This window comes from Protomyctophum bolini, assembly GCF_963924005.1.
Source record: "Protomyctophum bolini genome assembly, chromosome: 7".
Taxonomy (NCBI): Eukaryota; Metazoa; Chordata; class Actinopteri; order Myctophiformes; family Myctophidae; genus Protomyctophum; species Protomyctophum bolini.
Window position 1 is genome coordinate 6,381,259 of NC_137868.1, and position 13,774 is coordinate 6,395,032.

The window sequence follows — 13,774 nt, forward strand, 5'->3', positions numbered from 1 at the left end:
TAAATGCATATATGGTGCATTTATATAGCGCCTTTATCCAAGGTGCTTTACATTGATTGTGCATTACATTCACCCATTCACACACACAGTCACGCACACACATTCACACACCGATAACAGAGGAAACCATGCAAGGCACCAACCTGCACATCGGGAGCAATTAGGTGTTCAGTGTCTTGCTCAAGGACACTTCGACACTGACTCTGGGGGAGCCCGGGTTCTAAACACTAACTCTGGGGGAGCCCGGGTTCTAACTCTGGGGGAGCCCGGGTTCTAACTCTGGGGGAGCCCGGGTTCTAACCCGGGCTCTAACGTTGCGGTTCCCGTCCGGCCGCTCTACCCCTGAGGCACCGCCGCTCCTGTATTGATTGATTTAAATATGTATTAACAGTTTGCAGAATTACAGTAGCTATGCATTTCAAGCACAAACTCAATACAAAGACTGTTAACTGTGAGTGGACGACCCAATTAAGCATTACACTTGTTTACAAGAGGGTCCACCTTGTTCAATTCATCAAAACATTTAGAGACGTACAAATAGACACTTCTATATACCGGTAGTTAAAAGAACAGAGCAGGAATTCATCATAAAGGAATAAGAGAACGCTCGCCCCTTTTCCAACTTCATAGGAGAGGTAAAAGGGAAAAGAAACATCCGTAGGTGACCTTTGAGAGCGCTTTTGAAGGAGTCAAGGGATCCGCATGTCTTAATGACATATACAGCTTTTCGTCCTGTCACGTCTCACATTTGCCATTGACAATGAAAGGAGAATTACGTCATATGTGCCTGAAATATGACGTAGATTTGTGGCAACACTAAACATTAAATGCCATTGACTATGAAAGGAAAAATTACGTCATATGTAGACGAGCAAATCGGCTGATACCAATCACATGAATTCAGTTGTCATATCTTACATTATGGTCATGGTGAAAAGATGGATTTTTTTTCTAAACATTGTATGATAGTTAAAAGAAAAGCTGACAAATTAATTCATGAAGAAGTAGGCCTATATACATTATTTATTGGATGATGTATGACGACTATAGCTGCCTAGATGTATAAGGTTTCTGTGGTCTGGTGAATTTTGGGAGTTTGATATACCAAATAATCCAGGATAAATGCATGCACTCCATGCATGCACTCCTGCATGACCCAGGAGTGTTGGCAGCGCACACACACACACACACACACACACACACACACACACACACACACTCTCCCAAAACAAACTGGTCAGGCTCCTACTTGGCCTCACCCCCCGAACCCACCTCACCCCTGCCCACTTTGACAGGCTGGGATGGCTTAGGGTCGACGACAGAGTACAGCATCTTGCAATGGGTCTGGTCCACAAGATTCTATACACCACCAAGATACCCATGTACCTGTCTAAATACTTCCTTAATGTAAACGAAGTCCACAGCCACAACACCAGAGGGAGTGCAACAAACCATGTACAACCCAGATTCGGCACAAACAAGGGACTAAAATCTTTTCACTCCTATGCCACCAAAATGTGGAACGCCCTACCAACAGTCATTAAGACATGTGAATCCCTTGACTCCTTCAAAACCGCTCTCAAAGGGCATCTACGGACGGCTGCAATTCGAAACTGGCCCCTGTAAAATCTGAACCCCCCCCCCCCCCACCCCCTTTCCCCTCACTGTATAAGTTTCCCTTTTTGCTTCCTTTATGATGAATTCCTGTTCTGTTCTTTAACTATATAGAAGTTGTATGTCTCTAAATGTTTTGATGAATTGAACAAAGTGGACCCTGTTGTAAACAAGTGTAATGCTTAATTGGGTCGTCCACTCACAGTTAACAGTCTTTGTATTGAGTTTGTGCTTGAAATGTACTGTAATTCTGCCAACTGTTAATACATATTTCAATCAATCAAAAAACTCCAGGCCAGTCGGCGGCGGTATTGCAATCTCTTACCTAGAAAAACCAAAACAAGACACACACCACAGTAGTCACCGCCACCATTTTTCAACAACAATAACAACACACACATGCCTACCCTGCACTGAGTGATGGCGGCGACGAGCAGCACCAGCAAGAGCATGATGATCAGCACCAGCATCGGCAACTACGGGGGCATCATGGCGGCGGACGCCGCGGACCCCTCGCTGCAGGTACCCCCCTCGTCCCGCTGCGTGGTGCCGAACTGCGGCAACGAGTTCTACAAGACGAAGCTCACGGGCCAGGACATCCACTACCACTCTCTGCCGCGGCCTGCCTGCCGCGACCTGCTGCGCCGCTGGCTGAGCGCCCTGCGGCTGCGGGAGGCGGACATACCCCTGAGGAAGCAGCTCCACTGCCGGGTGTGCAGCGCCCACTTCACGGACGACGACTACGTGCAGAGGTGCGAGCCGGACGGGGCGGGCGGCCAGGTGCTGGTGCGCTCCAAGTCCAACAGGCTGAAGCCGGACGCCGTGCCGTCCGTCCTTATTACGAGCTGTGGACGTGGTGACGGGACGTACGGGATGTACGAGTGGCCTGGAGCGGAGCCGGCCACTGTTGTGCCGTCCAAAACAACAAGGAGAAGACAGAAGAAGCAGAAGGCTTGGCTCATGGCTGAGGGAGAGGTGGGTGACTTGGGGACTGAATGAATGGACCAAGGTTATAATAGTTAACTAAAACTAACTAAAAAACGAAAACTAGAATAAAAAAAAACATTTTAGTTAACTGTCTGAAACTAATAAAAACTAAAAATAAATTAAAAAACGATAACTAAACTGAAACTGTATTGTGTGTCCTCATTGCTCCTCAAAACTTTAAACTGAAATTATAGACAAAATACCCAGTTGTAGTTGTTGTGTTCTTTGTTAGAGGCAAGGAATACTACAAGAGCTTGGGTAATATAGTTTACTGAACGATAGTTTGCAGAGCATGAATCAACGTGTGTTTACAAGTAGGTATAGCTTGTCGCATAAACCCCGGTTCGGGCACTTTAGTATGACGTCATCATTAATGTGTTCACCCAGGTAATGACATTAAACCACATCCCCCTTACTAAGGCTTGAAAAGACCCAAAGCTGTAATCTCTTTTCAAATCACAAAAATGAATAATCATGTAACATGTAAACTCAATTCACATTTTCAAATCACCTAAATCACATTTCTTCTTTACCCCAAAAGCAAAATACTTCTTCTCCCCAAACAGCAAAATAACATCTGTTCACACTCTTCTTTCTTTCCTTGTTTCATACACAGAATTATGCCTTTCGGATATTTATAATATTTCCACACAGGGCCTTCTGTGTTTCGGCCCCCAAACTCTGGAATTAACTCCCTAACCATCTCAGAGCAGCTGCTCCCTCTCTCCTCTCCTTCAAAACCTCACTCAAAACCCACCTCTTCAGGATAGCTTTCCCCAGCTGAGGCCTCGTTTATCCTTTTATATTTTTAACCCTGTACTGTTGTTGTATCTGTTATGTTTTGCTTTGTTTTTTTCTTATTAAAGTCTGTTCCTATGTAAAGCGCTTTGGGTATTTAGAAAAGCACTATATAAATTTGAGCTATTATTATGGGGTGCGCACGCTTTTCCGACACACCGAAGATCCGAAGCGGCCATTATTATTTCTCCAACAAGTTTTACGGCAGTTTTCAGCATCGTAGGGCATGCTTAAAGTGAATGGCACATCGAGTGGCAAAGCAACATGCAAAGTGAGTTTAACATTGTTTAACGTTGTTTAATGCAATCAGATAGTGATGACTGTTTGGATGCAGGGGTTGTCAAGGCCAGAAAGTAGTTTTTTGCCACTCAGTAGGCATTCCTGCATAATTTCCGGGTTTGATGATGATGTCACGTGCATATCCTCTATATTGTAGAAATAGTGATTCTCAATCTTTTACATTTCAAGGACTCTCCATACCTTTTGATTGCAATACCCTCCATTGACTCCCCACTCATCCAATTTGCGTTTGTGATCTACTTGTATTAAACAATGTTAAACTCACCAACATTGCAGCTGTAGGGCAAGCTACTTTCTGTCAAGACATCCTCTGCAGGTGATTATTTTTCCAAGTGTTGGAGTTTGGAAGCACTCGTTTTTATTAAGGGGTCACACTGCTGCCGCCTCCTGCATTATGTGCAAATGCGAAACAGATGGCACGCAGGGGCAAGGGCCGTTCAGTGACTTACGGTTACGAGCGCTTCCAAACTCCAACACCAATCACTTCCAAACTCTAAAGAATCACTTGACAGAATGTCTTGATAGAAAGTAGCTCATAACATGTCTACGTGGATTTTTATGACACAAAAGCTCGGCAGATTGAAAGAGGATAATTCAAGTTTGGCCTAGAGCTGCAATGTTGAGCGTTTAACCTTTTCTTCTATCTTACAAAAAACTGCTGAAAAAAAAGTTATACATCCATGTAGGAAAAGTTAGCTTGGGATAAACATTTGAAGCAAACTGGCAGTCATATTTCAGTGTTTTGCATTCATTTGCAAAACCTTTGGAACAAATAGCAGTGTATTTAACGGTAGTTTGCTCTGTTTAGTATTTCTATGTAGTATAGAGATGCACATGGTGCTCACTCACTGACTCACTCATCAGTCAATTCAATTTAATGTAGCTTTGGCATGCAAAAACGTACGTTTATTATACACGTGGTGGAGGGAGAGAGAGGTTGGGAACCACTGGGGTTTACGAGTCTTGGCTGCCAATCCTGCCATATGGAACATGAACTCTATTTCTTTCTGTTTTCCTCCACAGAGCATGACGACAGAAGACATGGCTCCTGCAGACGTGGAGACCACATCGTTGGAACGGGGCGGGGTATGATGGTTTCTATACCCGTCCTTCTGCTCTTTTAAACGGCTATTTTGACCGCCGCGTATAGTTCAACAAACTACTACAGGGTTTAACGTGGTTAAGCAATCCTCTGTAACCTTTCTGTTCTTAACCTAGATTGACATTTATTTTTTTACCACTGAGCTAATAAAAACCTGCCTGCTTGCTTGAATTGTGGACCAGGATCCCTCCGACGGCACGACGACGACGATGAAGAGCGCGGAAGCCGCGCCTACCGGCGGCGGTGGTGGCGCCGCTGCCGCGACCACGCCATCATCGTGGCGGCCGGCCGGGGGCGGGGCCTGGGGGTCGGCCCCAGGGGGGGCCAGCAGGACAGCCGCGGCGCTCCACCTCCAGTGTCCGCTCTGCGGCCACTTCTCCAAGAGCCACGCCCACCTGCTCACGCACGCGGCCGACGCCCACCCCAGCCACCTGGACGGCGTGCCGGTGGGGCGCCTGGGCAACATCATCATCTACCAGAGCACGGCCGGGCTGTTCCACTGCTACCAGTGCTACTTCACCACCAAGTACTTCCCCAACCTGTACGACCACATCATCACCACGCACTGCATGGACCAGGGGCCCAAAGATGGAGGAGGAGGAGGGGAGGACGGGGAGAAACTGGCGGACTGTAAGACAGAGGAGGTGTGTAGTGTCTGTCTGTGTACGGAAGGTTTAGACTGGAATGATGTTTTTGTCTTATCCACACTTTTCCTGGGCTGTGTGTGCTCCAGTTCCTGTCGATTTGATCCAATGAAAGCCAATGAAATCAACAGGAACTGGAGCACACACAGCCCAGGAAAAGTGTGGATAGAGCGTCGCCTTGGACAAAGCCAACTCGGCAGGTGACAAGTCAACTCAACTATAAACACATTTTTTTTTGTTGGGCCGAACAAATAATTACAAAGAAGAAAACAAGGGCAGGGCACAACACATTTTAAAGAGTTTTTCTTCTTTAAATAAATTATTTTTTAAACGCCTATGGGATTCTTCCCATAGGCGTTTCAAAAATAATTTGGGGAATTGACAAATCATGACAGTAAACACATTTCGTTGGGCCGAACAAATAATTAAACATTTTTTTTTCTCCTTCTTTAAATAAATACTTTTTAAACGCCTATGGGAAAAATGTATGGGGGAATTATTTCCTGGTGCCTCGTCGATCTGAAAGGGGGCGGGACTGCAACGCTCTATAGTCGCTTGGGGAATAAGCGTGTCTTATGTGTATACTTCTAGGCGGAGGAAGAAGGCGAGGCAGAGAAGGTCGGAAAGAAAGCGGACTCCGTCAAGCGCAAGAGGAGCAGCGAGGGAGACGACGAGGACGACGAAGAGGAGAGAGAGGAGGAAGACGACGTCCAAAAAGAAAGCGACGCAAACGGCGACGTCCCAACGGACGCCGACGAGACGAAGGGCGTGCTGCGCTTAGACGGGGACTACTACTGCTGTCAGGTGGGTGGTGTTTTAGACGGGGACTACTAACTGCTGTCAGGTGGGTGGTGTTTTAGACGGGGACTACTACTGCTGTCAGGTGGGTGGTGTTTTAGACGGGGACTACTACTGCTGTCAGGTGGGTGGTGTTTTAGACGGGGACTACTACTGCTGTCAGGTGGGTGGTGTTTTAGACGGGGACTACTACTGCTGTCAGGTGGGTGGTGTTTTAGACGGGGACTACTACTGCTGTCAGGTGGGTGGTGTTTTAGACGGGGACTACTACTGCTGTCAGGTGGGTGGTGTTTTAGACGGGGACTACTACTGCTGTCAGGTGGGTGGTGTTTTAGACGGGGACTACTACTGCTGTCAGGTGGGTGGTGTTTTAGACGGGGACTACTACTGCTGTCAGGTGGGTGGTGTTTTAGACGGGGACTACTACTGCTGTCAGGTGGGTGGTGTTTTAGACGGGGACTACTACTGCTGTCAGGTGGGTGGTGTTTTAGACGGGGACTACTACTGCTGTCAGGTGGGTGGTGTTTTAGACGGGGACTACTACTGCTGTCAGGTGGGTGGTGTTTTAGACGGGGACTACTACTGCTGTCAGGTGGGTGGTGTTTTAGACGGGGACTACTACTGCTGTCAGGTGGGTGGTGTTTTAGACGGGGACTACTACTGCTGTCAGGTGGGTGGTGTTTTAGACGGGGACTACTACTGCTGTCAGGTGGGTGGTGTTTTAGACGGGGACTACTACTGCTGTCAGGTGGGTGGTGTTTTAGACGGGGACTACTACTGCTGTCAGGTGGGTGGTGTTTTAGACGGGGACTACTACTGCTGTCAGGTGGGTGGTGTTTTAGACGGGGACTACTACTGCTGTCAGGTGGGTGGTGTTTTAGACGGGGACTACTACTGCTGTCAGGTGGGTGGTGTTTTAGACGGGGACTACTACTGCTGTCAGGTGGGTGGTGTTTTAGACGGGGACTACTACTGCTGTCAGGTGGGTGGTGTTTTAGACGGGGACTACTACTGCTGTCAGGTGGGTGGTGTTTTAGACGGGGACTACTACTGCTGTCAGGTGGGTGGTGTTTTAGACGGGGACTACTACTGCTGTCAGGTGGGTGGTGTTTTAGACGGGGACTACTACTGCTGTCAGGTGGGTGGTGTTTTAGACGGGGACTACTACTGCTGTCAGGTGGGTGGTGTTTTAGACGGGGACTACTACTGCTGTCAGGTGGGTGGTGTTTTAGACGGGGACTACTACTGCTGTCAGGTGGGTGGTGTTTTAGACGGGGACTACTACTGCTGTCAGGTGGGTGGTGTCGATTCCGTCGACTAAAACTGTATGAGGAAAAATGGAACATGTTCGTAGACTACCATCTTTTTCACCGACAGTCGGAAACTAAATGGAAACTAAGCTACGATGACTAAAGCTAAGACTGAATATAATTGACAATTTCTTCGGCAAATAAAAACTAGACTTAAAATGTTAGGAAGGGACTGAGGGGTGGACAAGGGGTCCCAGTATAAGTTATTTTACACTTGCAGGTTGCATGCTGAAAATAGCCCGGACGCGTTGTAGATCGGGCAATGTTTTTGTGAGCTTGTAGATCGTCTATTTTCAGCAAGTGTAAAATGGGTCATTACGGCGGCATCAAGGCCCGCCCCAAAATACATTTTAGTCGACTAAATCGACTGTAGATTCAGTTGACTAAAAAAAATCGAGCGATATTTAGTTTGACTAAAACTAGACTTAACACTAAAACATTCCAGGTGACTTAAAAACCTAAATGAAAATGTGTTGATGAAAATCCCTCCCTGCCAGGTGTGTGACTTCAAGACCCAGCTGAAGGGCACGGGCATCCTCCACGTGGTGAAGAAGCACAAGATCCCGCGGGCGTACGCCTACGCCACGGCGCCCACCAAGCCGTCCTCCTCGTCCCCCTCCGGCTCCAACGAGGAGGAGGCAGGCAGCCACGCCGTGACGGCCACGGCCGCCAAGCTGGCGCTCATGTCCTCGTCCGGCGCCGGTGGCGGTGGGAGCGGCGGTGGTGGTGACCTCCTGTCAGAGGAGATGAAGGCCCGGGACAAGGTGGTGCGCTGGGTCAAGGGCCGCTACGTCTGTCTCCTCTGTGGATGGAAGACCAAGTCCAAAGGTATTATTACTATACTCACTGTTACTGACTAACTGTGGTCTCGTGTAGCCAGACCAGGGGGGTCACCAACATGTTTGTACACGGGCAAATAGGTCCGTGGCAAAGACTTGGTCTTATGGCGACATTTTAGATTTTCAGTTTTACAGACCATTGTAATGTTCTTATTTTGATCATAACACCCACTTACGGAGGGGCTCCACCGGGTGCGTCTCCGTCGCGTGCGTAAAAAAACGAACCGGGGCAATTTTAATGCAGTCACGCAACGCAACGCGGGCAGTGGAGCCACCCTTCATTGATTAAAAAGGGAACATTCCCTGACAGTGACAGACGTGACGCTGACGCGCCCGATGTGTAAATGTCTCTCTCTCTCTCAGCAGGGATCATCTTTAGCCATGTGTCGCGCAATCATGATGTGGAACGTCCGTACTCCTGTAAGGAGTGTCAGCTTTCCTTCTTCCTGCCTTCCTACCTGCAGCAGCACATGAGCACCCAGCACCGGGCGGGCTGCTATGGCTGTCCCTTCTGCTCCTTCAGGTAGGTCCACCCAGCGGTCCACCCATAGGGGTCCACCCATAGGGGTCCACCCATAGGGGTCCACCCAGCACCGGGCGGGCTGCTACGGCTGTCCCTTCTGCTCCTTCAGGTAGGGGTCCACCCATAGGGGTCCACCCAGCGGTCCACCCAGCACCGGGCGGGCTGCTACGGCTGTCCCTTCTGCTCCTTCAGGTAGGTCCACCCAGCGGTCCACCCAGCACCGGGCGGGCTGCTACGGCTGTCCCTTCTGCTCCTTCAGGTAGGTCCACCCAGCGGTCCACCCAGCACCGGCTGTCCCTTCTGCTCCTTCAGGTAGGTCCACCCAGCACCGGGCGGGCTGCTATGGCTGTCCCTTCTGTTCCTTCAGGTAGGGGTCCGACACAGGGGTCATCAACATCTCCGTACGTACACGGACAAGAAAATGTGTCCGTGGCAAACGCATAAAGACGAAGGAAGAGTTAAAAACTACAATAACTTAGATTTTCATAATCTCGCCCCGTCTTCAGGTCTGTAAACATGGGAGGCTTCAAGAGACACTGCAGATGCTGCGCCGCCCGCGAGGGAGGAGAGGAGGAGGGAGGAGGAGGAGGAGGAGCGGAGGTGAAGGTAGAGGAGGAAGCAGCGGGAGAGGAAGCGAGTGATGGAGAAGAAGGGAAAGGAGAAGGGGCAGGAGCCCGCGACGGAGAGGAGGAGAAAGGAGAGGAAGAGATTAATGGAGAACAGGACAAAGGAGATAAGAAAGGACAGGAGAAAGTAGACAAGGCAGGACAGGAGAAAGGGAAATAGGGTTGCAACTGTTGACCGGTTACTACACAAACTACACTTGTTGCCTATAATGACCTTAGTTAATTGATATTATCACATTTTATTTTCTTTGATTTAAGGTATGGTAAGTGATATGTTAACTCGACACTATAGCAATGATTATTAGAATATGAGTCTCTCAGCTCTTTCAGGCCTATTCATACTCATATTCTACTCACCTTTGAGGCAATCAATTGGCTGTCACTGAAGCGACTAAAAGGCAGTATTCTCACGATACTGCCCACTCAGAACATAGAGTTATAAAGGCTAGAGGGAGGACCGGAGCTGGAGAGCGTCTGTGAACAAACACACACAAGGATCACCTTTACTTCAACCAGAGAATATCACTCACCCTACCTTTTTTAAATCAATTAGTTGATTAACAGTTGCATCCTAGAAGGTGAACCATGTCATCCCCCAACAGTGATGCTGCTGGGGGACAAGGTTGTGGTCCGGAACCATTTCATTGTGGTAAATAAAGTGCCAGTCTGTCCCCTAGCGCCTCAAACTCAACATTACTGTGATGACTGATGACTGAGCACACGGAGACTGAACATAGACCGTCTGTTGTTTCAACAACTCCATGGTGATGGAGACATTTCACAGATGGATGGACCAAAGCGACACCACGACTGTAAGACTTGTTTCAACAGTTATGGACGAAGGTGGACTTCTATACAGGGTTTCCACGGTCATGAAATTCCTGGAAATATTTTGAAATTAGGAAAAAATATAAATTCCAGTCGTGGAAAAGATTTATCAAAGTCCTGGCTCCTTGAAAAAAAAAAATGGATATGCAATTATGCATTGTTTTTGACTATTGATTTAGTTAATAAACACATTTTACAAAACATGTATTACATTACACGAAATATGTAACATAAGTCGCTCTTCGCCGAACAGGCTGCATGATTGCAGCCTAATTGTACCGTACGTGACACAAATAACAGCTCTACAAGCTCACAACGTGCTGCAGTGTGATCATATGCCCTGCCCTAAGATAGGTGGTGTAGAAAAAAGAAAATGTATGACATTTGGAATGGAAATCTACCATTCTATAGTCTATGCTTTATTGTTGCTACACTAGTACTGCCTGCCTGTCTTTGGGCATTGCACATAGGAGTAAGAGACATTATTGTGCTGCATGATTGTTAGGCCTGGCAATTGGGTTAAATATTCTGGAAAAGTTTTGGAAATTAATGTGTTAAAACTGTGTGGGAACCCTGTCTATGAGCTGTACCTGCTGTTGACTAGATGTAAATAAACTGTTCAGAGTCCAGACCCATACAGAGATTAAAATAGGGTGCATTTTGCATCCCAAAACGCAGTTTATAGTTAAGGGACGCAATAAAACAACGACCTCTGCATCCACGGGATGCACTACTGTACTGTTTTTTATTCTAGTTTATTTTGCTAGCTTTAGTTATAATCATTTCTTCTTCTGTTTTCTACATGAATATAACCACATTTACAACCATATACATTTAAATGGTAGTTAAATGCTGCAATTTGTAAAAATGGCAATGACTCCTAATGCCGTTGAAGTGGGGACTCATCTAAAAGACCATCCCTGCATCCTGGGACTCATTACATTGAAAACCTATTTACATCACTGCCCATAGTTTGGGAAACACTGGAACACTGGTTATGAGGGGACATTTGCTGTTGTTAATGTTTGTCTTTTCAGTGGTTACATCGACAGTAATACAATAAAACTTGCATTTTATTTTCTCATGGTCGATGTCTCATCTTGCTCAATCTGTTGTGTAATATCTACCATACTATGTGCAATGGGTGTACACAGTAGCAAAGTACATTTTACTTACTTACTGTATTTACATGTATGCTTTGAGTAATTTTTGGAATCTCCACTACATTTCAAAGACAAATATTGTACTCCCATTACATTTCCCATTACTCCCATTACATTTCCCATTACATTTCTAGGAAGGGAAAGAGTACAATATTATGCATTAACCAATTCATCTGTATTTAAAATCAATATAGTGAAAACGGCATACAAAACAATCAGTGTTGTGAGATTGTAGACTGGATATTTTTAAATATCTTATCTAATGGACACGGTAGACTGCTGGATTTTTTTTTAAATAAATGTATTTGTGTTGTAACACAATATATTATCTAATGGACACAGTACCTACAACACCAATACATTTATTTAAAAATATCCAGCAGTCAACAAGCTCACAACACGGACCCGTTTTCTTTTGTATGCTGTTTTCACTATATACTATTGATTTTAAATATAGATTATAGGCCTATAACCCCCATCATTCAAATAGCCAATGGTCACAAATTTAAGAGATATTAACAATTACTCAGTATATGTTTTTTTTTACTTGAAATGCAGTTAGTAATACTAATATTAGTTAATTTAATATAGGCCTATATACTGACACGTACATAAAACATACAATGCAATTTCATCCAGTGGCTACTGTGAGTATTCATATCATTACCTGAATATCTGGTAATGAGATAAGGTCCCCGGGCCCCACTTTGAGAAGTACTGGTCTAGGTTTTAATTTAGAATGGACTTTGGTGGACAGTCTAGTTAGTAGCCTGGCTAATAAGCCAGACTCAAATCACACTGTCGGCAGGCAAATTTTCTTTTTGCCAACGGCTGATTCGGTCTGGCTTATTAGCCAGGCTAGTAGTCTAGTGGGCACTGTACTGAAATAGTTTGCACAGTGACGATATCACTCCAGCAGATGGCGCCAATGGAACGCTTAATGATGGCTGCCAAAACGCCATAAAACTACAAAACAAGGAGAAACTTCTTCGAGCTGGAACTTAATGGTTGGGCTATACTGTTGTTTACATCAAACTTATGGGGGATTCTCCATATATGGGCATGTCGGCATGTCAAGCTTATGGGCATAAAGGTTACACAGGCCTACAGAGATCTCCATATATGGGTATACAATGTAAAATGACAGATAGCTAGGGTAGCTTGGTTGTGGGGCTCCATTGGAGAAGCACTCCATCAAGAAGTAGCCTATATATATATATATATATATATATATATTATCTGCAGAGCTGCCTGACTGTGTATTATAGTTAAGTTTTGTTCTTGACAATGTTTTGTTATTGTGGGTACACTTGCATTCGGCCACTTACTGATTGTCTTTTCATGCAGGCATGAAACAGCAAGGCAGAGCACGGAAGACAAGGGTCGGTCAAAACTTAAAGATGTGGCATGAGGAGACCACAACAGTGCTTCAGCTCAGCCTTGACATGGGCATCCTGGATCTCCTTAAGGATTATGTCATATTCTTCCAGGTGGATACCGAGCCACTTCCCCTTCACTCTTCTCTCCCACTCCAACAACATACATAATCAGAGATAGGACCACCAACTAAAGGACAGCGATCACAGTCCACCCCGTTACCCAAACAAGTCACACTTTACTTTACTTACGCCCGACACCCCTACTGGGGTACTATAGGCCGTCGACAAGGGTCCTCCAGAGTTCTCGGTCACTGGCATTGGTCTCTATCTGCGACCAGGTGCCTCCCAGCCTCTTGGTGTCTGCCTGGAGGTCCCGTGTTTTTGGGCCGGCCTCTGCTTCTCTTTCCCTGAGGGTTCCAAGTCAGCGCCTGTCTGGTGGTGTGTGTCAAGTCACAGATATGCCTTAATTGTATGACCGGTTCCACCAGAGCAACCAGAAGAGACCAGTAGAGAAACTGAGGAGCTTGAACTTGTGCCCTGAGCTAATTAAGGTCCAAAGTTAACTCTTCAGCACCCTCTGCTGTTTGTTTACTTAGAATTTGCCTCCTCAATAGCAAGGTTAATTAAATAAGGTTAGGAAGCGAAGACCGCACGGTGGACTCCATGTTGCTCGCTGGAAGGAAAGAAACATGCGCAATGTGTGCGTCAATGGGCTATATGCAGCCAACACTTCCGCGTTCAGCTTCCTTGGTCTCAATTGCACATGTTTCTTTCCTTCCAGGGAGCAACATGGAGTCCACCGTACGGTCTTCGCTTCCTAATCCTGTCCTCTTTTAATAGTCCTTGCTCAATAGAATGTGTAT

General features: G+C 46.3%; 1 protein-coding gene across 3 annotated transcripts; it reads left to right on the plus strand.

The window, feature by feature from the left end:
* Positions 1 to 2,012: 2,012 nt before the first annotated feature.
* On the plus strand, positions 2,013 to 11,431 carry LOC308318517 (uncharacterized protein). 3 transcript variants are annotated; one of them, XM_080768100.1, is made up of 8 exons: positions 2,013 to 2,589; positions 4,723 to 4,785; positions 4,984 to 5,445; positions 6,037 to 6,249; positions 8,051 to 8,381; positions 8,756 to 8,915; positions 9,422 to 9,719; positions 9,761 to 11,431. In XM_080768100.1, the coding sequence occupies exons 1-7, from the start codon at positions 2,035 to 2,037 to the stop codon at positions 9,699 to 9,701; spliced, it is 2,064 nt and encodes a 687-aa protein (XP_080624226.1). In that variant the 5' UTR covers positions 2,013 to 2,034; the 3' UTR covers positions 9,702 to 9,719; positions 9,761 to 11,431. The 3 variants fall into 3 exon arrangements, with proteins under 3 accessions (XP_080624226.1, XP_080624225.1, XP_080624227.1); XM_080768099.1 differs by having other exon boundaries at positions 9,422 to 11,431; XM_080768101.1 differs by having other exon boundaries at positions 8,759 to 8,915; positions 9,422 to 11,431.
* Positions 11,432 to 13,774: the final 2,343 nt, after the last annotated feature.

Excerpts from the sequence above, each read along its gene's own strand:
- LOC308318517 (XM_080768099.1), top strand. The coding sequence starts at position 2,035 with ATGGCGGCGACGAGCAGCACCAGCAAGAGCATGATGATCAGCACCAGC. Across the intron at positions 5,446-6,036 it reads CGGACTGTAAGACAGAGGAG|GCGGAGGAAGAAGGCGAGGC; the intron begins GTGTGTAGTGTC and ends GTATACTTCTAG. Across the intron at positions 8,382-8,755 it reads ATGGAAGACCAAGTCCAAAG|CAGGGATCATCTTTAGCCAT; the intron begins GTATTATTACTA and ends TCTCTCTCTCAG.